General features: G+C 48.6%; 1 protein-coding gene across 7 annotated transcripts in view; it reads right to left on the bottom strand.

Annotated features, from left to right (window-relative positions):
* FANCM (FA complementation group M) overlaps positions 1-25,341 on the bottom strand; it is a 57,173-nt gene that overhangs the window by 14,360 nt on the left and 17,472 nt on the right. For 4 of the 7 annotated variants that reach the window (XM_064422754.1, XM_064422755.1, XM_064422750.1 and 1 more), the window contains exons 5-13: positions 18,608-18,739; positions 17,668-17,800; positions 16,847-16,975; positions 16,301-16,402; positions 14,752-14,939; positions 12,749-12,955; positions 8,630-8,864; positions 4,149-4,306; positions 3,456-3,620 (exon numbers count right to left, since the gene is read on the bottom strand). In XM_064422754.1, the coding sequence (XP_064278824.1) occupies positions 3,456-3,620; positions 4,149-4,306; positions 8,630-8,864; positions 12,749-12,955; positions 14,752-14,939; positions 16,301-16,402; positions 16,847-16,975; positions 17,668-17,800; positions 18,608-18,739 (1,449 nt within the window). The remainder of the gene's footprint in view (positions 1-3,455; positions 3,621-4,148; positions 4,307-8,629; positions 8,865-12,748; positions 12,956-14,751; positions 14,940-16,300; positions 16,403-16,846; positions 16,976-17,667; positions 17,801-18,607; positions 18,740-25,341) is intronic. The other 3 variants (XM_064422752.1, XM_064422751.1, XM_064422753.1) reach the window with 3 other exon arrangements.

The raw sequence follows: 25,341 nt of genomic DNA, 5'->3' as shown, positions 1-25,341 counted from the left end.
CCACTCTGGACACTAAAATGAAGCATTCCTGCTCCTCTCCTAAGGAAAAACAAAGCACTGGCCTTCCCCAGTCCCTGAGAAACCTGGACAAATATCGTCCCCCTCCAAGGATCACTCTGCCCAGCCTTATTTCCAAACAGCACACTTGAATTTGCAAAAAATGCTTAAAAGACATGGAATAATTTTGCAGAAGGACAACTTGATTTGTTGCCATCTTGCACCAAAAATCCCCCTGGGAGTAAATCCCCCATCTGCCCCACAGGCGTTGCTGTAGCAATAAAGCCCCCAGGCATTAAAGGCTTTGCTGGATGTGCCTTTTCCAGGGGCACATCTGGGGCTTCTCTGACTTTTATTTTCTTTTGACTGGGCCAACTTCTTCTCTAAGATTTTAGGAGCACACAAACACAATATAAATTTTTTTGCCAATCATTTTCACTTAATCTTTTTTTAAAAATCCTTTAAATTGACTTTTAAAAAGCTATTATACAAAATAAATAATAACATAAAATACAAATTTCTTGAATCACTGAATGAGTACAAGGAAAGGAAAGCCACACATCAGTGAATTTCTTCTCTAACAGAAAAGACCTAAAAAATAACACAAATGCCTCTTGTGCTGGATTGTATTGTCATGACAAATCTCTGAATTAAATTCTGCCCAAGAAATAATTGAGCAGAAATTTCCAGATCGTTTGGTTATTCACTGTAAAATAATGATTTGCCTGATTTTGTGTTTCATCCCCCAGTAAGAAAATCATCAATAAAACTGTGGTCTGAGGTTCCCTCTCTTGGGTATTTCAGGAAAGAGCTGTGACCTGTATTGGTATTAAACCCCTCTGTTAATTAAGCACCGTAAATGAACGTCACCAGATCAGCTGGGTGTAATTAGCCATGGAATATTTATAGCAGGAACCTGGATGCACAGCAAACCCTTCCACCAGAGGATCATGGAAGGGTTGGGAAGGACCTTAAATCCCACCCAGTGCCACCCTGCCATGGCAGGGACACCTCCCACTGTCCCAGGGTGTCCCAGTGTCCAGCCTGGCCTTGGGCACTGCCAGGGATCCAGGGGCAGCCACAGCTGCTCTGGCAATTCCAGCCCAGCCAGCAATTCCCAGTTCCCAATCTCCCACCCATCCCTGCCCTCTGGCAGTGGGAGCCATTCCCTGGGTCCTGTCCCTCCATCCTTGTCCCCAGTCCCTCTGCAGCTCCCCTGGAGCCCCTTCAGGCCCTGCCAGGGGCTCTGAGGAGTCCCAGGACCCTTCTCTCCTCCAGGTGAGTGTTTTGAATTCCAGTGGGAACATCCCCAGCCTTGGGAGCACTGTCAGTGCCTCCCAGGGAAGGCAAGGATGGCTTCAGGGAATGCTACTGAACCTCTCAGCCAAGAGCTCAGTGTCAGAGCTGTCTGATCAGATCAGACCAGGACAATGCTGCTCTTCCCTTTTTCTGGAACAGTTTTGGTGTCCCTGGACTGGCACCAGTGGGTTCAGTGTAAGAAAGAGCCCAGGAACCTCTGGAGTTAATTTTAAACCCTGGTGTCAGTGCTGACCCCAGCCCTGCCAGTGCTTTGTTTCTCCCTGGGAGGCTCTGAAGGGTGAGTGCCACCTTGTGTCACCTCCTGTGCTCCTGGGGCACCCTGGGCACACCAGGGACACCCTGTGAGGAAGGTGAGGAGTGAGGAAGCTCCACACCTGCTCCTCTGCCTGCTCACACAAACGGAGCAGGCTGGAGGCCAGCCCAGCTGGGGCTCACCTGAGCTGAGGGGGCTCAGCCTGGACAAAAGGAGGCTCAGGGGGCACCTGCTCATTCTTGAACCTTTTCCCTCCTTCCAACATCTCAAAAACCATGAAAGGCAATTCAGGTGGGATATCAGGAAAAGGTTTTTACAGAAAGGTGATAAAGCTCTGGAATGGCTGCCCGGGGAGGTGGTGCAGTCCCCATCCCTGGTGTGTTTAACACAGCCTGGATGTGGCACTGGGGCCAGGGCTGGGTTGGGTTGCTGGGGCTGGGTTGGACTCCATGATCCTGGAGGTCTCTCCCAGTCCAGGGATTCTGTGAATTCTGTGACATCCCTCCTGTGCCCATCCCTGCCTCTCCCTCTGCAGTGTGTCCCTGACCCCACCGAGGACAGGGACTGTCAGAGTGTGGGAAACAGATTTGTAAAAAAATCTCAAAGCCTGACAGAAGGCTCACACAGTGTACATCTGTATACAAACCTTGAAATAAGAAATGCTGACTTAAAAATACCATAGAATAAGACAGACATTATTGGAAAAAAAAATTAGAAACAAGATTCAAAAGATAGCCTTACAAATAACACTTAATACTTTAGAGGAATAGAACCATGAAAGATGCATTGTAGTGAGACCCACAAAGAGTAATTTTAGATAATTAGCTTTAAGGCACTTACAACATAGTGTAGCTAAAGCTGATAGGCCAAGAAACACTTATAGTGTATTGTACTTAAGAAATAGTTGGATTCTAATTGTGATAGCATGAATTATAACATCTGTGATGTCTCACCCTTCTCATGAGACTGAAAATGGAATAAAAGTTTTTAAACACCTCTCAGTTTCCCCATCTCTGGGTCAGAAAAAGGTATAATCCAACACCAGAGGATCAGGAACGTCTCTGGTGAGATGGAGAAGCTTTTCTGAGCTGGCTAGGTCTGATCACAGCCTCCCTTTCACACCCAAGGAGCACAACCACACTGTCTCCATTCTCCTCCCTGATTAGCCCTGGTATTATTCAGGAAACTCTGGCAGCCTAGCAACAGCTTCTGATGACCTAAAAAACCTCCACGTGCTGAAAGGCAACATTTGGGGAGCTCAGCTGGAGGGGAAAATAAGGTGGTGAACCACTGAAGCCTCCATCCACCTCTGCACCCTCGTCCTTGTGCCTTCCAGAAGGATTTCTGTAGCCATCCCTGTCAGAAAACAAAACTCCCACCTCCCAGGTAGATCCCATCCATGTTTGTTTGGCTTAGCTCCTCTCATCTCTTAATTCTTAGGAACATTTGGCTTTTTAGTTCAAAAAACAAAGCTCAAAAAGCCTAAAACAAATCCCCTAAAACATGCCATGTGTTCCTGCATGACTTTTCTGTCAGCTTTTGATGTACACACGACACCAAACTCTTCCCAAATCCTGGAACAGCTCTGCTATCCCTCGTGGTGGCTTTGCCCCTTGGCATTTGGAGCTGCTGTATGTAATGTCATTCTGACACAAACTGATACTGGAATCCATTAAGAAAAGACTGATTTAAGGGTTTTTTTTCCCTTTTTTAAAACAGTTTCTGTGGAAAATATTAGGAATCACAGCACAGCAGTGGGAGACATTTTTAAACAAGACTAAGTACATATAATTAGTTTCACAATTACTGTTGTTTTTTTTTTTTTTTAAATCATTATTTTTAACCTGTTCTAACTGTGCATTCAGTCCCTGGGCACGTTTCTTACCTGCTGGTGCCTCATCAGCTCCATCATTTCCATGGCCCCGATGAAGAGGTGGCATGGATCCGAGTGATCCACCAGGACTGTGGGCAGAGGCTGATTCTGCCAAATGCTCCACTCAGACAGGGAGAGCTCCCGAGCTGCCCCCTCCTCGGGCTTCTGCAGGGGAAAGGAAGGGAAAAGAGACTTTTAGCAGGGAATTTTTTAGCTAAACTTCGCTGTCAGGGACAATAAATACAGAAATGCAGAGAAGGATTTAAACATTCTCACACGGGTTTAAGTCTGGTCTAAAATAAAAACATCAGGGGGAAGGTGCCCAGGTGTCCCTGCCCAGGGCAGGGGGTGGAATGAGATGGGTTTAAGATCCCTTTAAACCCAAACCATCCTGGAACTCTGTGAATACAGCATCATGCATGGAATTCTTAAAAACAGGAGCAGAACTTAACAGATACTGAGACTTCCTAATATATTTTTAATTTATTGACCCATTTTAATTTACAGACCTAACATTTTACTTACAGACCCAACCTCAAAGACCTATTTCAAACATCCACTACCTAAACTCTTAACCTCAAAAAACCCACAGGTAAATCTAAAAAAGGCACTTTCATAACAGGCTTCCTTCAAACCCAGAGTTAAGTCTGGCATTTCCAGCATCCTTCAGGCCTCATGTCCAAGGAAGCACTGCATGGAACTCACTGGTGTTTCCTCCAGGTTTTCCAAGGTTTCAAACTGAACTCGAGGCAATACTGGTTCTTTTATCCCATCACTTTCCTTAATCCTGTAGAGCCTGTCCCATATTTCAAACTCCTCAGGTGACAAGCACCAGCTCCCATGGGAGTTCATTTGCTTTTGGCCTGTGGGGGGAAAAACAACAACAGAAAAATGTTACCTGCTGTAGGAAAAGGGATGCACAGAATAAAAGAACTTGGTGTGGTACCAGGGACAAAAAAAAAAAATCTCTGAGCCACAACCAAAAGCAGATGCAGAGAATCTGAAGCCAGGGACAAACATCCAAAGAGTGTTAAATGCTTTATATGAATACATATCATTAAACAGCTGTTTTGGGGAGGGCATCACATAAAAATAGAGAGATACAGATATAAATCACTATCCCAAAAAATGCCAAATGCCTTAAACAGCCCTGGGTGGGAAGTGATCCCAAAGAATCAGAGTTGAGAATGTGATTGTTTTCAGACCAGATGTGTAGAGCTGGGAGAAAAATAATGAAGGTAATTTGCCAGGATCTGGGGTGAATCTGCAGCCCAGGCTCTTTTGGGAATTAATGCCACAGAACAGGAATCAGGATCTCTCAATCCCGTCAAGGTCCAGCTGCCAGGGGCTGTGTCTGCACAGAGCAAACCCTGAGTGCAGAGTCCTGCTCAGGAAAACCTGGAAAAAGGAACCAACACTGATGTTCTTAAGGCCATCATCACTAAGACATCCCAGAAGATCAACACTGCCATGGAGTATTTCTGACTCTAGTGGAAATCTCACTTTCCAGAAGAAATAACACCCAGTCCAAGAACCTGGCAGAGGAGGAAAAAAGAGACTTGAAGGAAAAGGAAATGAAGAACAATTCTCAGAGAAGCATTAGTAATCAGGGAATGTTAAGTGGGAAGGCGATGCCTCAGGTTTTGGCTTTTATATTTTCAGATTCTGAGCTGCTTTAGTGTGTGGGGCTGGGCTCCACATCAGGGCATGGTTCTGATGGTGTGTAGTTCTGAGCTCTGTGCACAGAGCAGGGACACAAAACAATTCCTGCTCCAGCTGGGCACCAAGGACAAATGATCCCAATCTCAGCCCAGGAGCACAAAGCCCGTGGGCTGCAGAGAGAAAAACAAGCAGGGTGGGACTGCAGGGGCTGCAGCTGGAACTGGACACTGAACTGCAATGTGCACATGGAGCAGAGCTGAGCCCAGGGAGAGACCCCGGCAGCGCTCGTGCATTTTGGGGCCATTTGGGTTCATCTTGGGGGCAGCCCTGGCTGGGCTCTGGTGCTGCCCGAGGTGGATCCATGGAGGAGATCCTTGGAATCAATCCCTGCTTTATTCTGGAACTCCGTCCAGCCTCTGCTCTGGGGCAGCCTGCACAAGGGATCAGAGGGACCCACAGGGATCACAGAATCAGGAATTTCCTGAGTGGGAAGGGGACCCACAAAGACCACCCAGCGCAGCCCCTGTCCCAGACCCCCAACAATCCCACCCTGGGCATCCCTGGCAGAGCTGGCCAACCCCTCCTGGAGCTCTGACAGCCTCAGGCTGTGCCCATTCCCTGTTCCTGAGGACCTGTTCCAGCCAGCCCCACCAGGACACGCTGGGAACAACAATGACTTCAGTGCTGTTCCAGCTCGTGGGACAGAGACAAGATGAACCTGTGATATCAGCCCAGGTGAGCCGTGGTGCAACCCTGCCAGGCAAGGAGCCCTGCAGCAGCTGGCACCACCTGGGAACAGATGCTTCCCAGAGCTCTGGGCTGCCTGCTGGGGAGGATTGTGGCTGCCCAGAACATTTCCCAAACACAAGAAAGAGGGACCTGGAAAACACGAGTGCTGCCACCAGAGAATGGGAGCACAGGAGAACATTCCCATCCTCAGGAGGCTGATAAGGCTGTTTGGATCAGGGCTGGGAGTCAGCACGTCCTGCAGTCCCTGGCACAGCCTCTCCCCTCCATGGGAAGCAGCTGGTGCTGTCCCATGGGAAATTATCCTCCAGAACATTCCGGGTTAGGGATGCCAGGCCCTACCAAACACAAACACAGCACTCAAATCATCCACACTATTTTCCTTGTTTTTCTCCAGAACTAATGCATTGTCATTGTTCTTGAAGTGGCAAGAGAGCAAGAATTAGCCACAGACAACTGGAAAGGCAGGAAAACCCCACAGAGCAGGTGCTCAAACCCCAAAGCAGGTGTTGGTGATCTTAAAAAGTGAGTCCAAACCAATTATCACTAGGATAAAGCCAGCAATTATAGAAATAATGTGAAATTGTAAAATCAAACAAAATCCACGGTTATTGACGACTCAGAATTGATCCACCTGAAATGAGAGAGCAGAAGAATTGTGGAGAACCAGCAGAAGAATTAAGTAAATGAGATTTCATCTGGACAAAAGCAAAAAGAAAAAGGAATTACTGACAGCTTGAAATGAGATTCAGCTCCCAGAAACAACAATATCAACATGCTCCTCACTTCAGCAAACTCTTAAAGAAAACAAAACAGCCAAACAAAACCCAAAACTCAGAGAGAGAGAAAAAAGAACATTAAAATATAAGAAGTTATATAAGAGGCTGATGAATTAAAGGGATTTTTTGCTGCACTTTTTGAAGGAGAACTCTGAAAACTGCAGGACACACTTGGTTAATGATGGGGCAGCACAAGATACTGGATCCTTCTGGGGCTGACACACAAAAGTTATGGATGAGGCTTTGAAGTGAAGTAAAATTAACAGAAATTGGATCAAATTAAGAACAGGAAATGTGTATATTTTCAGGTAATGAGTGACAGGACCAGAGGAAAAGCCTCAAGCTGTGCCAGGGAGGGTTCAGGTTGGACATGAGGAGGAATTTCTTCATGGAGAGGGAGGTCAGGCCTTGGAACTGCCCAGGGCAGGGGTGGAGCTCCCACCCCTGGAGGGATTAAAGCCCTGTGCGTGTGGCACTTGGGGACACGGGGCAGTGGTGGCCTGGGCACTGCTGGGGAATGGTTGGACTCAATGGACTCACAGTTTTCCAACCTAAATGATGCCTTGATTGTATTTATTTTGACAAGAAAACAAGGAGAATGCTTGAAATTCCCGTGCTAACTCAGCCCTTGACAGCTCAGTTTCTGCCACAGAGAAACCTGAGGATGAACTGGACCTCAACAACACAGTGAGAGCAGAGATAAGAACACACCCACTGCTGCCAGCTTTACCCATTTTTTATCGTGGAAACAGGCAGTAAAATGAAGAGAAAATGCGAAAAAGTCAACTCCTTTCTTTGTCCTCTTTGGAGTTTTATCCTGAGGGTCACTAAAACCAGGAGCAGCCCTTGGATCACCCAAAAATGAGGGGGATTCCACACAAGGGTGGTGCTCAGTGACCTGCACAGGGCAGCAGGGGGGGCACAGAGCCCTGGCCACCCTGGGGACTGAATCCTGGCCACCCTGGGGACTCAGCCCTGCCACCTTCAGTAAATCAGCCCTGCCCACCCTGGGGACTCAAACCCTGGTCACTTTGGGGACTCAGCCCTGGTCACCCTCTGGGGATTCTGCCCTGGCCACCTTGGCTGCTCAGCCCTGGTCCCTTTGGGGAGCCAGAGCCCAGCCCTGGCAGCTGCCCACGTGGCTCACACAGAGGGCACTGGGCAATTCCAGCCCGTGCTGCTCCCACAGCAGGAACATTCCCAGCATTATCGTTTCCTTTATGCCCTCCCTGCTCGTTTCTCTTTTCTAGGACGGACCAACAAATGCTATAAAATGATTATTTTCATTCCATGTTGGGCTCTGATTGTTTTCCAGCAGCTGTGTCTGTTTAATCAGAAATAGGAACTTTCTCAAGGCTTCAAGTTTCTTCTTTCAAGAAGTTGCTCTTGGTCTTTACAGAAAGCATTAATAAAGAGATAGAGCAGGAAAATGCCCAAGTATTTATAAAAAAATAGCTCTTTTTTCCTATCTTAGGATAGTGTTCAGTTTCCTGAGCATTCCCATGCCATTGAACTGCCTCAGCTAAAAAGCCTCCAAGAGAATTTTCCCAATTTTCCTCCAAGAGAGGCTGCACAGTTCATAAATATCCTACTCTTCATTTCTCCTTTTCCTCACATCAAAATCCTTCGGTTTTCAAACATTTCTGTTTTATTACATTTACAAAGCCACACTGTCCAGAACAGCTGTGGCTGCCCCATCCCTGGGAGTGTCCCAGGGCAGGCTGGACAGGGTTGGAGCAGTCTGGGATTCGGAGATTTTGGGATGAACATTTGAACATTTCTGCACACAGAAACTCCTCTGCGTGCAGCTGGAGTTTCTGACTTGCAGTGAGTGACTCCGTGGAGGAGGATGAACCGAGGCTGACTCAGGATGTGGATGTGAAGGGCAGAGCTGTGAGGATGCCCAGGAGAAGCCCTGGGCAGTGTCTGAGTGACCCTGAGAGCCCCAAGGCCGCAGGAGGGAGGGCTGGAGGTGCTCAAACACCATAATCCTCTTACCAGTGACACAGGCAGAGAGAGCAGATTTGTGCTGCAGGGAACTGCATCTCCTCTTTTTGGAGAGCAGCCTCGAGGTGCTCTGCTCCTGCTTTTCAGCAGTGATAAACATTTTGTGCACTTTGGGATTGATGCCTTCCGGAACCATCCGTGGGCTGTGCTGGTAGAAACGAAGGGTTTTGTTCCCTGAAATGGCTTTGTGGATGCTCCTTTTGTTACTCTGGCTTTGGTTGTAGGTCTGAAAGAGAAGGCAAACAGATAAATCATCTGCTGATTGATTGGTTTCTTCACAGCATTTGATCAAAACTAAAAGAACGCCTCAGTGTCTGTGGGGTTTCTCATCATTTCCTGTTCCCTCAGCCAGGTGCTGTTTGGTTTGGGGTTTTTTAATGGACCAGAAGCAGGCACAGCACTGGAGAGTGAGAAAGGAGCACAGCCCTCGCCTGGGGGAAGTTACAAGCTGTCACTGATACAGGGATGATGTAAATTAGATTACACCAGAAACAGGGAAAGGAGCTCAAGCAAAAAAAAAGGCCTAAGATGATTTGTTGATGTCATGAGTGCCTGAGTCCTTTTAATTACACTCCATTTCATTGTGCAACAGAGAAACCATGGCAAAGCTGGGGAATGTGAGGAGAGAAACTGGGGCCTCCTCCAAGGAGGTTTTGTGCTCTGCTCCTCCCCGAGCCCCTTGAGACCCTGAGTGCCCCAGGGGGGCAGCTGCCACCTGACAGAGAGGATTTCAGGGAGCAAAAATAAATAAAATAAATAATTTTTTTTAAATTTCCCTGAATAAAACTGGAAGAGGCCCACAGCCAGCTCAGATAAACCCCTCAGGCATTCAAAAAAACAACTTTTTAATCCTAGAACAGTCAAACCCGTGTTCTTATGGCAGAAAAACGTGGTGTTACCAAATTGGCAGCATCACAGAGTTGTGACTTCCCTGCCTTTTCCCTCCCCTGTGCTTCCTGGGCTGAGCAGCTCCAGGGGACACCCCAAGCCTGGGGCTCACGGGAGCTGCCACGTGGAGAGGCTGCCCTGGGAACAAACACTGAGCTGACAGAAATTCCTGCCAACGTCACGCTGCCAGACCTGCACTGACCCCTTTCTCCCAATCAAACATCTTCTAAAGCTTTGTGATTGACCTGAAGTGGTTTGATTAAAAACAACCCAAAACTAAAGCAAGCAAAACATAAAAAAGTCCCAAAAATAAAACAAAGGGAAAAAAAAAACACATCCCCCCCAAACAAATTCTATAAATTAATATATTAATTTAATATTATTAAATTAATAATTTAGCTGCAAAATTAAGTGATGAGGAAGAACCTCCACACTGAGTCTCTTTCCAGTTCTGCTGAACTTAAAAACCCCAACAATAACCCCAAAAGATGCACTCAAAAAAAAACCAAACCCACCAAGACAATATTGGGTTGCAATTAAACTTATTTCCTGACCTCAAAAAAAAAAAAAAAAAATTATGCAATGTCTGTTCTACCTGGGGGGACGTTCTGCTTCAAAGATATCTGAGAAAATCTGGACAACACAGTAATCCAACTACTTAAGTGAAGCTCCAAGGAACTTAAGGGACTGTTCTATATCCCATTACAGAGCAGAGCTTTCAGCAGTAACCAGCCTCCGTAAGCAGCACGAGAAAGTATCTATTCACAAGCTCCACTCAGGTTTATCATTTTGAACTCTCATCTCTTCAAAGGGGAAACTTTTTTCCTCCCAGGGAGGATTCTTTGCAGTCTCATTCAGAATGAAATCCCTGCCATCCGCAAATCCCAAGCAGAGCTACAGCACTGACTGGAATAAAGAAATAACACCAAGAATCTGCAATTTCAGGTTTGCAATTGATTTACACAGATCCTGGATGTATTGGTTTGCAGCTCCTTTCACTGGTGATGGCAGCAGGGAGTGCCCAGCCTGTGCTGCCCAAATCCTGCCCTGTCCAAGCCCACCCCAAGGGTGAGCCTGGGCTGGGATCCCCCGGCTCCCAGCACATCCCCAGTGGGACATGGCTGTCCCAAGGGACAGTCTGTACTCAGAGATGATTAATTATGCTCTGCCTGAGCGCTGGGCTGCAGGAGCCCAGCCAAAGTGGATTTGCACCTAAGCTGATCTCCTCATGCTCACACGCAAGAGCGCGGCCACTAAAGCCAGCTCTGGGTGCCAGTGGCGTCACCGGCCCCGTAAGCACCAGCCTGAGCAGCCAGTGCCAGCACCAGCACTCCCAGTGTCCCCCCTGCTCCACACCCCACCCCACACCTCCCTCTGCACCCTCGGAAAGCCCTGGAATCACAGTTCAATACTTGGTGACATGGCAGGCTGGGAGAGCTGGGAATGTTCCCTGGAGAGGAGAAGCTCCAGGGAGAGCTCAGAGCCCCTGGCAGGGCCTGAAGGGGCTCCAGGAGAGCTGCAGAGGGACTGGGGACAAGGCATGGAGGGACAGGAGCCAGGGAATGGCTCCCAGTGGCAGAGGGCAGGGATGGGTGGGAGATTGGGAACTGGGAATTGCTGGCTGGGCTGGAATTGCCAGAGCAGCTGTGGCTGCCCCTGGATCCCTGGCAGTGCCCAAGGCCAGGCTGGACACTGGGACACCCTGGGACAGTGGGAGGTGTCCCTGCCATGGCAAGGGCAGAACTGGAGGATCTTTCAGGTCCCATCCATCCCAAATCTCTCCAGGGTTCTGTGCTGGAGATTCCTGTAACAGTGAAAGAAGAGGCTGAGCAGAGGCTGCCTGGGGGCTGCAGCTTTGTCCCAAGGGACAGCTCCAATCCCTGCTCCCTGGGACAGGACCCAGGAAAGGGCTGGAGCTGAGCCAGGGCAGGCTCAGGCTGGAGCTCAGGAAAGGCTCTTCCCCAGAGGGTGCTGGCACTGCCCAGGCTCCCCAGGGAATGGGCACAGCCCTGGGGCTGCCAGAGCTCCAGGAGCATTGGGACAGCACTGCCAGGGATGCCCAGGGTGGGGTTGTTGGGGTGTCTGGGCTGGGATGCTCCCTGAGTGTGGAATCCTCTGAATCCTTCCCCCTCAGGCAAATCCCCAGGGCACTGCCATGGAAAGACCCACCACAGAGTTTTCCCCACCTAGGCAGACAGAAAGAACTTCCCCATGGAGACTTGCACAACACCACGATCCATCCCAGTTCCTTTCCCCCTGTGTCCCAAATTCTGGTGGTTTCTCCTTCCCCTGTTCCCTCACTGGTTGTGGAATCCCTGGTGGCTGGCCCTGTCCTCCCTGTAGGGCAGTGCCCTTTGCCTGCCCTTTGTGCCACCCCATGCCCTCCCATCCTCAACCTTGTGCACACCACATGGCCAGGTCTTTTGTCCCTGATTTCCCCTTGGTGTGCTGGAACAAACCTTGGCTGGAATTTGTCCTACAAAAGGCCCTTCTGCCTCTCTTGGCTGAGCTAGCTGTGGCGAGTGTGGGGTGTGGGGCATTGACTGCTCTGCCTGAACACTTACCTGTGGAAACCCAGGGCACTGGGAATATTTATCTGTCTGCTCTGGGGTGCCCTGACCCCCAGGGGAGCACTGACTCTGACCCTCATTCATGGAGAAAGTTTCCTCGACTTCAAGATAGACCAGAATCCACAAAAGTGTGAAATAGATTATAGAGAGTAATGTAGGTGTATCACTTGATGAGATATGAAGGTTTTGGGATTTTTAGTGGATGGATGTGGATGGAGGGCACAGGGTGTCATCCTGAGTTTCTTCTTCATGCTTCTTCTTCCTTCTTCTTCATGGGTTTGGGTGGCATTTTGTAACTGGGCAGAAAAGTCCGCACTGGGGCTCTGTGGGATCAGTTATTGGGTTAAAAGGGAAAATAATCTGGGTGTCAGTTAATTTGACAGTTTAGTCTTAAAAGACCTTGGAATAAGAGGTTGTTGGCCATTTTGTGCCTTCTGATGCAAAGGTGCTGAACTCACAGCAGTGAGGCTGTTTTATGATAAGAAACGATAAACACCTGAGTCTGAACACGAGTTACTGTTGAAATGCCTTCATCCCAGACCCAGAGAAACCCACAGCTGGAATGCCCACACTTACCCGAGCGCAGGAGAGGCTGCCTGGGACACAAGTAAGAGCAGGCAGCGTGCCCCCTGCCTGGCCGGGCCCCACTCACCCTCTCCTCGCGGCCCTGCGCCAGGATGACGACGATGCGGCCGCGGCGCCGGCGGCCGGCGCGGCCCATGCGCTGCACCAGGCGCACGGGGCTGCGCTGCGCGTCGAAGCACACGATGAGATCCACCTCGCCGATGTCCAGCCCCTCCTCGCCCACGCACGTGGACACCAGCGTGTTGTAGCCGCCCTCGCGGAAACGCCGCACCACCTGCGGGGACGGCGGGAATGGCACTGCGAGTGACACGGTGAAAAATCTCATTGATGGTGTTTTATGTGAAATCCTTTGCTGGGATTTCTTCTCCTGAGGAGCTGAGGAGCCTCAGAAAAGAAATGTAAACAATAACTGTGTGCTGCTGTGGAATGCAACGGGTGCAGCTGTGATTGGGGCATGGTGGTTGTTTCTAATTAATGGCCAATCACAGTCAGCGGGCTCAGACTCAGAGTCACCAGCCTTTGTTATTCATTCCATTCCTGTTCTTTCTAGCCTTCTGACGAATCCTCTCTCTCCATTCTTTTAGTATAGTTTTAATATTGTATTGTAATATAATATATATCATAAGATAATAAACCAGCCTTCTGAAACATGGAGTCAAGATTCACATCTCTTCACTTGTCCCCATCTACGCAAACAAAGCATCGACCAGGGGACTGAGCAGCTCAGCCAGGAAAACTGATTTGGAGTCTTGTGCTGGGTTGTGAGATCTGTCAGAGCTGGGCAGTTCTCTCTGTCCATGGGGCAGTTTTTTCTTTATCTCTCCCACAGCCAATCCTCCCTCCAGGAGATCTCTGCTGTCCATGGCCACTGAGTGTCCCTGCAGGGCTGATCAAATTCCAGCATCCCATGGGGAGATGCTCCGCCCAGGGCAGGAGCCAAGCATTCCTACCTGGATCCAATCTGAGCCTGGGACAGCACAGCAGCCTCTGCCCCCTGCATTCCCACAGGAGCAGCTTTCTGCTGCCCTGCATTCCCACAGGAGCAGCTTTCTCCTGCCATGCATTCCCACAGGAGCAGCTTTCTCCTGCCCTGCATTCCCAGAGGAGCAGCTTTCTCCTGCCCTGCATTCCCAGAGGAAGAGCAGGCCCATCTCCAGCAGCCCTGGAGCTCCAGAGGAAAACTCCCCCCTTGTGCAGGATCCCTGCTCCAGCAGAAGCACAGCTGGCACTGCAGGAGGGCTGAGCCCCCATGGGATGGGGCTGTGCCACCACCCTGACCCACAGAGCTCAGCTCCTCTTCTGACTCTGGCAGTGGTGTTTTGTATTACTGCTTTTTTTTAAAATTAATTTTTTTCCCTAATAAAGAACTGTTATTCCTGCTCCCATATCTTTGCCTGAGAGCCCCTCAATTTCAAAATTATAATAATTCGTAAGGAGGGGTTTTACACTTTCCGTTTCAGGGGAGGCTCCTGCCCTCCTCAGCAGACACCTGGCTTTTCAAACCAAGACAATTCTAAAATGACAAATTTTGTCTTTTTAAATTTTCCAGCTGCTACCTTGCGATCAAACACCACACCCCAGTGTGACCAGCATCAGCATGGTCACTCTTTCAGTATAAAATAAAGGGAAAAAGCCCACCTTATTCTGTCTCCAACCATATAAAACTTGTAAACTGATCCTCCCAACTTAGCAATTAAATATTTTAGGGGTTGTCTTTCTTTTAGCTTTGCTAGATCAGAATTTAGTGCTAGATATCATCTTTCCTACCTAGAAGAATAAAATTGCACGTATTTGCAAATTTCCCCAGATTTTTGACCTCTAAATTTAGCAGTCGTTACTATAATGTAAATATATAAATTATAATAATTTAAATTATATTTATATATAATATAAATATTTAAACTATTGGTCTATTTTGTTCAGACAGTATAATTTTGGATCCTCTGGACACCACTGGACTCCGCAGGGATTTACCAGCGACACAGCTCAGCCACTTCCACCCAGCCCATATTCCTGGAGTTATTTGCACAATTACTGCTCCTTATTACTAATTCCCAGTCCAAGCCTCACCTCCAGCTGCTCCTTCTGGGTGAAGCCCTTGGTGCTCTTGCCCGAGGAGTGCCCCACGAAGGTCATGGCCCGCACGGCCGGGCTGAGGCGCGCCAGCATCTCGGCGATCTCCTGCACGCTGTCCCGGAACGAGGAGAAGATCATCACCCTCGTGTCCCCAGGGGAGCCCTCGCTCTTGTCCTCACCTGCTGCATTTGAAAATGCCAGGTTTTAGTAGAATTATCAGTAAGAAAGGACGGGGCACCCCTCACAAGTTACACGTTCACAGCTCTCGTCTCACTCAATGGGAAGAGAAAATGAGCAGAAAATGCTCCAAGATCGACATCCCTAAAATTCCTCTTTGGATCAAAGCATGCTCTCATGCTCATGGAGAATGAGAATGTCTTTATCTGAGGCACCCTTACCAAAGCCACTTTGAAAAGCTGGGGTTGGATGGGAAGTGCTTTGGAATGAAGTTCACGATGCCGTAGTCTCCGTTTCAGGACTCTCAGGACAACAAAACCAGAATCCCAGACTGGTTTGGGATGGAAAGGGACCTTAATCCAATCCCATTCGCCATGGCAGGGACACCTCCTACTGTGCCAGGCTGTTCCAAGCCCCAATGTCCAGCCTGGCCTTGGGCACTGCCAGGGATCCAGGGGCAATGAATGGAGCAGAAAGGGCTGCTGCTGCTCCAGGTATGGCTGAAGCCTTTGGGCATGAATTCCCTCCCCTTCCATCTCAAATGTAGGGTTTTTAAAGTGAAGGCAAAAGGAGAGAGGGAGGCTGGGAGGACAGAAAGAACTCTGAATGGGAAGGGGAGAAAAGGAGTGAACTGCATTAAATGCATTGGGACATATCCTAAAGTTACAAACACAGAACTGGGAAACAAAGTTGCCTAGCAGAAAACATCAGTCATGTCAAAGGTTTGCTGAGAACAGGGCATCCAGGAGAGAAAGAAAGAAAAAAAAAAAAAAAAAGGAACTTCACAGAGCACGAAGATCCAAACAGGCAAGATAAAAAGTGAACAAGATGCAAAACAAATGTTATTATTACTCATGTAATCATTCCAAAGGCTGGAATCAAGAACCTGAAACATCCCCAAACCAAAGAGATCTGAATGATGTCTTCATCAAGATGAAAAAGAATGAGGAACAGGTGAATGTAACTGAAGGGTCTGAACTTCCAATTGATGCCTCAGAGTTGTTAATTCTTATCCTCAGGCTGGATATCAGAACTTTTATGCTTAAAGTCCTTAAATGTGTTCATGGAGCTCTGCAGCAGGGCCCTGAGGAGAGGCTGCCAGGACAAAGTGGGACAGGATCAGCAGGGAACATGGTAGCCCCAGGAATGAGTTCCCTATCCCTGACTCAGCTGCTAGAGCAGTTTATATCAAATTAATAATGAGAATTTATAGGAAGTCCTATCTTACAGAAATCTTATGGTGAAGTTTCTAGAGGGGAAGATGCACAAACAATCAAAGCAATAAAGCAGCATAAAGGAGGAAATCAGTCAGGGGGATATTCCTTGTTTCCATCCCCAGGTTTTCCTCTGAGCTGTTGACACTTACCAGAACCTCCCTGTTTCCAGGATCTGAAGTGTTCTATTACAATCTCCTCCAATTTCTTTAATTTTGGATGGCTGTAGATGAATTCCTTTTTCTTTTCCGATGCTGGAAAGGAAATAAAGTCATGAAAGATGTAAATAAACCTGCAACAAGCAGGAAGGTTCAGTGAACTTCATTTCTCCCACTGTAATTATCTGAGTCAGATCCAAATCCTGATCGTGATATTTAGATATTGGTTCCAAACAAAACAATAAACTACTGAAAGAAGAACATTTGTTAAACCCAGCTTTTGAGAAAGTGCTGTAACTTTTGTTAGAGTTATATTGGAAAAGACTTAGAGTGAAATAGGTGTATTTTAACCTTCATTTTAGAGCAAATTAAAAACTTCAAACATGGCAAACTTCCTTGAAAGTAGCTAAAACCAGCGAGGGAAGAGTGAGAGGGAGGGAGAGACAGAACATTGGGAATTCAGTCTGGAATAAAGAGCAGCAGCCAGTGCAGCACAACTTTTAAACAGGAATGTTCTGTCCTTGAGGGAGGAATCCTGACCTGTTGTGCTCTTGCCAACACTTCCAGCCTCAGGAGCCACAGCAGAGTCTGAGAACATGTCCTGGAGCTGCTGGTAGAGCTCCATGAAGTCCCCGTTGCGCCCCAGCTCGCTCTTGGTGCGGGAGAGCCCTTTGGAGAGAGTTGGAACACCTCAGGATTCCATTTCCTTTCCCAGACTCTGCCTTTAGCAAACCTCACTGTGCCCAGCTCTGGACCCTCAGGTTGAGAAGGACTTTGAGAGGCTCAAGCACATCCAGAGGGGACAAGGCTGGAGAGGGGCTGGGAACACCAACCCTGAGAGGAAGCCCTGAGGGAGGTGGGGGTGCTCACCTGGAGAAAAGGAGACTCAGGGGTGCCCTCCTCACCCTGCACAGCTCCTGGAAGGTGCCTGTGCTCAGCTGGGGCTGGGCTCTGTCTCCAGGCACTGACACACCCAGAGCACACAGCCTGCAGCTGGGCCAAGGGAATACAGGCTGGGTATCAGGAAAAGGTTTTTACAGAAAGGTGATAAAGCTCTGGAATGGCTGCCCGGGGAGGTGGTGCAGTCACCATCCCTGGGTGTGTTTAACAAAGCCTGGATGTGGCACTGGGGGCCAGGGCTGGGTTGGGCTGAGCTGCTGGGGCTGGGTTGGACTCGATGGTCTTGGAGGTCTCTCCCAGCCTGGTCATTCTGTGATTCTGTGAATAAGGGGAACAAAACACCAAATCCACCTGCAGCCCCTCATTCTTTAAGGTGTTTTGTGCCAACCCAGCCACACAGCAAGGCAAATGGAAGGAGAAGAGTGGAACTGAAAGGAAGGAGGCTCCTGAGGAGATTTCACCTTTGGATCCATCCATGATTCCCCACAGGTAGATGAATAAGGAGCGGATTCCCATCTGCAGCAGCAGCTCGTACCCGTGGTACAGACTGATGCAAAGGGCAAAGTCTCCTTCAATGATGCCCTGATGGATTCCCTGGGGGAACAAAGCAGATTCTGATGGAGTTAGGAAGTGCTGAGGAGCAGGAATCCCACTGCAATTCCTGCCCAAAGCCAGAGTGACACCTGAGGAGCAGAGCAACCCCAAAGTGATGTTCAGGGAGCAGTTTGTCCATCAGGGCCCCCAGGGGACAGACTGCACAATGCTCAGTGAAGGCAATCCTCTTCCACCTCCAAAATACTCTCCAAAACACCTCTATCATCTCCCAAAATTAGCTCATCAACCCTCAGACTCTGACAGCTGAGCCATCAGCATTTGGGAAAACCAGGGGTTTCTGGCACATCTACCCAGGCCATGAAATTAAGTCAGGAAAATTTCCTTGGTTACAGTGAGGGAGATTTCCCATTGCTCTTTTTGAGATACACAGTCTTTTTTTAGGCAATTTTCTTGAAGTTTACAAAATTTGACCATTCCATTTACCAAAAAACAGGAGCAGGAATTTACCTTTGAAGGGAAAATGAAAACTTGGCTGTCAGTGATTACAATGTAATTCTTAAAGCAATTTCATTTAAATGGAATGCTTGACCTTTTCCTTAACTCTTCTATATTGGCATCCAGAAATGTGGAACAATTAGGAATATTTTTCATAAATTATCTTAAAATAGATAAATACATTTCATAAATGATCTTAAAGATCCCTTCCATCCCAAAATGTGCTGTGATTCTATTTTATTCCACAGCTAAAAACAGAAATCTACTTAAAATGTCTCCGGAAATATTGTAACAATGGATTATTCCTATTTATTCACCACTTTAATAGCATGAAATAAATAAAGAACTTACTGCATTTTGTGCAGAGGGGTTCTTCCTGTACTGATCCCTTGCCAGGATGATCTGGTATTTGGTCAGGCTGGGAATATCCCTCCTGGACAAAACTCCCACCTTAATCAGGCGCCCAGCAAATGCTTCCAGCACCTGCAACCAAAACCCAGCACAGGTAAAAGGATACAAGTGTGAGCCCTTAGAAATGATTTTATTTTTATAGATCCTACCAACAGAACGTGAGCAACTCATTGGTTTTATTTGGGACACAGGATTTTTCAGAGTGAGCTGTGCTGCATTCTGAGTGCTGTGTTACTGTACCAGGAGCTCTGCCTCAGTGGAAGGCTCTCCACAATCAGGATGGTTTTAGGTTAATTCCCCAAATTCCTGCCAGAGCGCTTGGACAAGCTCTGAGGCACAGGGTGGGATTGTTGGGGTGTCCTGTGCAGGGTCAGGAGTTGGACTCCATGATCCTTGGGGGTTCATTCCCACACCCTCCTGCCCCAGGATAACCCTGGATCCACCCAGGAACCGAGGAGGGGAAAATCCCCCTGGGATCTGCAATGGAACAAGGGCTGAGCCAGCAGAGAGAGGAACGGGAGGGACCCCCGGGTATGGAACAGGGGCTGCAGCTCCCCTCTCACTGCCCACACTCCAAGGGCACTCTGATCCCAGGAGCACTTGGATTCACCTCTGAGAAGGCCAGACTGGGTGAAGGACTGGCCAACACGTCCAGGATCTGTGTGGAAGGGATGGGAGTTGGGAGACAGAGCAGAGAGGAATGGAGACAGGCACAGCAGCATGTCCCGTTTCCTGCAGAACCCACCCCAAAACACAGCTTGTTTTCCAGCATCACATGTACCTGCTTTCCACCTCGCTGCAGCAAGGACAATAACCTGCACTAATGCATCTTAATCCTGTTTTTCCTCTTTGCTTCCCAGCCTTAGGTGGTCAGGATTTTTCCACAGACTTAGTTTGGCCTGAGTGGTAACTCTGCCATAATTGCAGTAATCAGATTTGTCCCACAAACCCTGTTTACAAACTGTTGGCCCCAAAATCCCAGTGCACAAGAACATGCTTCTCCCAAGCTGACAGACAGTTTCCCAGTGCTACTTCCATGCACACCATGTCTCCCAAGTGCTCAGGCACTCCAGCAGCAGCACAGCTGCCCTGCCCTAAGAGGGCTGTAGCGTAACAATTGCTTAATCCCTTTAGTGTCCCTCCAGCCCACCGAAAAACATCCAACTAAACCAATAAGGCCAGGCCTAAGTCAGGCTTCCAACACTGACCCCAGCAGTGGAGTTGGTGGGGAGAAAATGTCCTGACAGGCACAGAAAGGCAGGTGTAGAACTCAGTCTGCGTTCATCCCTGAGAAACAACACTCCATTCGTCACTCCAGGCACTGCTCCTGTGCTGGGCTCCCAGATGCTGTTAGGATGCACAAATATCCTTGACAAGCACATGCTGCTGATGCTCTGGCAGTGTAGGGGGAGCCCAGTTTAACTTCTGCCTGCTTGCTTTGATTATTCCTACAGTTTAGTCTAAAAACTAGTTTATGGTACTGTTTATTTATAGGTCTTCTTTTATCTTATTTTTCTGTGTGCAGAACCTGTGTAGCATTAAAATGAAAACAGAATCACAGAATGGTTTAGGCTGGAAGGGACCTTAAATCCCAGCCAGTGCCAGCCCTGCCATGGCAGGGACACCTCCCACTGTCCCAGGCTGCTCCAGCCCCAGTGTCCAGCCTGGCCTTGGGCACTGCCAGGGATCCAGGGGCAGCCCCAGCTGCTCTGGGAACTCCATCCCAGCCCCTTCCAGCCAGGAATTCCTTCCCAATATCTAATCTAAATCTGTTCTAAAATCCCAAGGAATGCAGTGGGAGTAACTGCCACCATCAATGACAGCAGCATTAATCCCCCAAAGAATCAAAACCTCAAGGAGAAATTTGGGAGGGCGCAGGGAAAGCCGTGGCAGCCCTGGCCCAGCCGTGCTGGGGAATCTCCACCCTGGGCAGCCACGGCCCCAGCTCACTGCAGCCAGCAGGAGAACAGCTTCCAGAGGCAAAGGGAACTCGGCCATGGAGCCAGGGCTCTCAGTGCTTTGGGGCAGCTGGGGCTGCTCCTCTTCCCTGGCAGGGGCTGGGCTGGAATTGCCAGAGCAGCCCCTGGATCCCTGGCAGTGCCCAAGGCCAGGTTGGACACTGGGGCTGGAGCAGCCTGGGACAGTGGGAGGTGTCCCTGCCATGGCACTGGATGGGATTTAATTCCCTTCCAAGCCAAACCATTCCCTGACTTCACCCTGGGCCATGGGATGGGAGCCAGGCCTGGGGCAGCCCCTCCCTGCCCCCTGGGGCACCCAAAGGTGTCACCCGGGACACTCCAAGGCCTTCCCAAGCCCTTCCAGGTCTCCTTTGTCCCCAGGGGAGCTGGGTCATGGCCTCACAGCTCCCAGGGAAAGCAAGGCAGGACACTCCATCCCCAGGCATTCCTTCTAATTAAGGCTCACGGATTAATTAAGCCAAATAAACCACTAACACCTCTAACTCCACCAACAAGCAAACACCACCTGGAGGCTGCAGTAGTGCCAGGAATTTCTGGAGGAAAGGGAGGAAATAAATGAAGAAATCAAATGTTGTTTTCTTAAAATACAGCCAAAACCATTCACCAAGCCACTGGGAAGGCTGAATGCACAAAGAGTTCATTAGTGAGAATAAAATTGAAAATGCAGTTTAGTTTTAAGGGTTTAAAATTCAGAACTTGGTGTTTGATCACAGAGTTTGTTACTGTTCTGCTGTTCTTCAATCCAGGCTGTACCTGATGAGTCCCTTTAAAAGGACAGACAGAGATGTCTGTGCCAGCCTACAGGAAAAGGCATTCACCAAATAAACCAAAATGCCGACCATGAAGGAAGAACTCAGTGCTTTTTATTTGAGTGGATTCCACTGGAATAGCTGATTACCCTCCCATCAAACCCCAAACAGTTGGACATGAGCACACTTGAAATGCTGCAGATGAAACTTAAACTATGTCTCAAGTAGTAGAAACAGATTCAGGCTTTTCACAAATGTTCCTCTTGAAATGAAATTCATATTTTCATTAGAAAGTAATGGCCACTAAATCTGATATTTCAGCACTGTTTATGATTCCCTATACTTGCTGCAGAGCATTTTTTCTAAAAAGCAATTTCCATTACCTGTACTTTTCTGTTTCATCCCCTGACCTAGTTTCTAACATATAAGAAAATGATATTGTCCCTATTTGCTCGATGCACAGCCCTGTCTGATTTAATCACCTTCTGCAAAACCCGGTGCTGTTATGAAAGGCAGCAGGATGCAGTCACCTGGAGCTTCAGGACTGCCAGGGAACAGTAAACACAACCTACTTAGGAGAGCCTCAGCAGCAGGCACTGCTCCTGATTACATTTATCTAGCCTCCATACCTTCATTTTTAATTAAAAAGATAATACTTCTGGAAAAGTCCCCTCAGCCTTTCCAAAACACTTCAGTGTCGTGTTACCCAAACACAGCCATGGAATTAATTCCAATTAATTGCTCAGGAGCGCTTGTGGCTTTCTCCAGCCCAGTGACTGGAGTTCAGAGCTGACAGACTTACAGCCAGCAGATAAAAGACAACTGGCAGAGTTATCCCACCCTGCACTGAACCTGCCAAGAGCACAAAGCTTTCCTCTGTTCCGAGGTATCTCCCACAGCAAACCACAACGAGTTCCTGGAGCCCGGGATGAGCTTAGGACCTGTTATTGGAGCTCTGACAGAGCTGAGGACTTGTGTACAGGGCAAAGAGCTGTTCTGTGCCAGCTACACCTCACTGAAAACTGCTCCTAATCTGTTTTCTGTTGGCACAATAAAAAACAAAGGCTCTAAACTAACGCCCTGACCTAATTATTTTAGTGCAGATTTGCAGGGGTTCTTTACCAAAGAAAAACACCCATAAATAACTGCTGGAGTGGCTTTTCTTTCCCAGGGGAGAAGGGGCTGAAACCTGCTGCCAAGCAGACAGGACCTCCACAAACAGGGACTCCAAAGGTGCATCCCCTCCATGGAGCCCCCCAAGTGCTCCCAGCCTGCCCTGGGAGGGGTTTTAGACTGGGTTTTACAGAGCCACACTGGGCTGGAAGAGCTGCACCTTCCTCCAAAACCCTTGGCTCCAGCACTGTCAGGGCTCAGCAGAGAATTTGGGTTGGAAGGACCTTAGATCCCACCCAGTGCCAGCCCTGCCATGGCAGGGACACCTCCCACCGTCCCAGGCTGCTCCAGCCCCAGGGTCCAGCCTGTCCTTGGCTATCCAGGGATCCCTTCCCAACGTGCTGGGGCTGAGCTGGTGTGAAGGAAACGAGCCCAGGCAGTGCCAGTGAGGCCCCACCACACCCCAACCCCTGCTCTGTCCCAAGGGGATCCCCCAAAGCAGGAGCAGGGAACAAGCAACAGCTCCAGGACAAATCCAGATCCGTGCTGGCCGGGCACTCAGGGACCCTGAGCTGCTCCAGATCCTCTCATTCTCCAGGACCAGAGCAAAGGGAGGCAGAGCAGGGCAGGAGGAGGCTCTGCCCCCCAGGCCCTGCTGCAGAGGGGGCTCAGGAGGGACCCACAGCAGGGCTGAGGCCAGGCTGCCCAGGGCAGAGATCCTGCAGGGAGTGGAACACAGCCAGTGTGCTCCAGGGAAGGGCAGAGGATGATCCAGAGCATTCCCTGCTCTGTTCCAGGAAGGTCTGGGTTCCCCAAGTGTGATGCCTTGAGGAGTGTCCATGCCAGTATTCCCAATATAACTTCCAGGAGAAAACCACATTTAGTGTCTGCCAGCTGGGGAGGCTCTGGAGCTCTGACTGGCACTGAGCTTTAGTTATTCTCTTGTAAAACTTCAGAGTCGAGACAAACTAACTCTGAACCAGGCAGGAAAGTGCATTTTGTGCAATTCCTTCCTGATTTCTCACCTGGCCAATAAAGGAAGGAGAGCAGCAGGGACACTGCAGGGCAGGGTGGATTTTAGCTGATCCTGTCACTCTCCAAACCCAATACTGCTCAGCCCAGTAATGATCTTGGCACCAAAGTTCTGTTTAAGTTTATATCAACTCATTCACACCCTTCCCAATCTTCCAGGGACATGAGACACACTGAAAATCCACTATTCTTCCCTGGGAGCCAAAAAATCCAATACTTTGTCTTTTTTTTTATAGCTGAGTTTTCTCCTGTTACAGCATTTTTCCTTTCCTCAAGGTTATAAAACAAGACCTCCAGTTTTTACTTTTCAACTAATTTCACCAAGAACAATTTTACTTTTTATTGAGAGATGTTAAAATAATTGACTTTTCTACATCAACCTGCCACTCATTAAGTGACTGTCAGACAGAAAGGATCATCCACTAAGTATGGTTTGGATATGAAATTTTTAAGGCTGAATATCAGTTTTTCTGTTTTATTCAGAGATAGAACCTGCCAGGAGTGCACAGAGAACATAGCACTACCTAAACTGTGTTTTCTCAAAGAGTGGCTGTTTATTAGCCAGCAGTCATACACAAAGTTTGGGGGAAAAAACACAGCAAATACCAAAAAAATCAGCTTTTTTCACCTGCAGTAACAATGAGTTCATCTCATGTCTGTTATGCATCCAGACACAGCCCATCATATATTCACTTCTCTATCAAACACATTAATTACCAAGCTCATCAGGAATCAAAGACAAATTAAATACGCACAGAGTAATTTGTACAGATGGATTTTCAAAACAGGATTTTAAACTCATCCCAGCCTCTTTCTCACAGTCAATACTCTGTGGCATTTGGCATATATAGAGAAATTTAGCTGTGATTTAAAACTCTTTTTCTGCTGGTTCATTTTTCTGTGCCTTTTCTCTCATCTCCAGCAAAGACGGTAAATGCTTACAAATAATTTCATTTAAGCAACTATTAATTCTCATCATTAATGCGCAAGCAAAAGAGTTGGGATTGTTTTCCCTGAATTATTTATGCAGGATGGGCAGAAAAAGACCATCTACACATTGCTTTAAACAGGAATGCCAGTTCCTGGGAGAAATCTCCAAGAGCCAGGGTGCCCTCCCTTGGTACTGATAACCCACCAGCCAAAACTCAGTGGAAAATTCCTCATCCCCAGCACTGGAGTGCGTGATGTGGGATTTACTGGGGCAGGGATGGGTTCCCACTGTGCCTCCCCTCAGGGGCTCAGGGTTCAGCCAGGTCTGAGAGGGAAATGTGGCCACTGCCAGAGGATTCCCTGCAGAGAGGGAGCCCGTGGTGCTGCTCTGGGGCAGCTGCCCGTGAAATGGGATCAGCACCCACCCAGACACTTAAACAAGCACCAGCTCCAGCCTTGCTCCAGGATCTGCCTTCCCAGAGAATTCCAGAGCCTCTGGTGCTGATTCACTGCCTGCAGGCAGAGCCCAAACCCCCTCAGTGACTGTGCTTCACTCCCTGCAGCCACTGTACCCCAAAACCCTCTCAGGACATTCCCAGCTGCGCCTCTGGTTATGAATTCCCCAAGGGACAGCAGGACTGGGTCTGCCCTGCCAGGAGCACATCAGGTTGGGCACATCTTGGCTTCTGAGGCAATTCAGGATTCATTTTCACAGCCAGCTCAGCCCTGGGGCTGGGGAGCCAAAGCTGAGCCTGCAGAAAGGGAGTGCCCAGACAAAGGGAGAAAGGAGGGGGCAGATGAAGCATCACAACAGCCACATCCCCAACCTCCAGCTTTCCCTGGAAGCATCAACAGTGCACAGGAAAGGACT

Source organism: Passer domesticus, chromosome 6 (assembly GCF_036417665.1).
Source record: "Passer domesticus isolate bPasDom1 chromosome 6, bPasDom1.hap1, whole genome shotgun sequence".
Taxonomy (NCBI): domain Eukaryota; kingdom Metazoa; phylum Chordata; class Aves; order Passeriformes; family Passeridae; genus Passer; species Passer domesticus.
The sequence above is the reverse complement of the archived record's forward strand: the minus strand, read 5'-3'. Positions and strand labels throughout refer to the sequence as shown.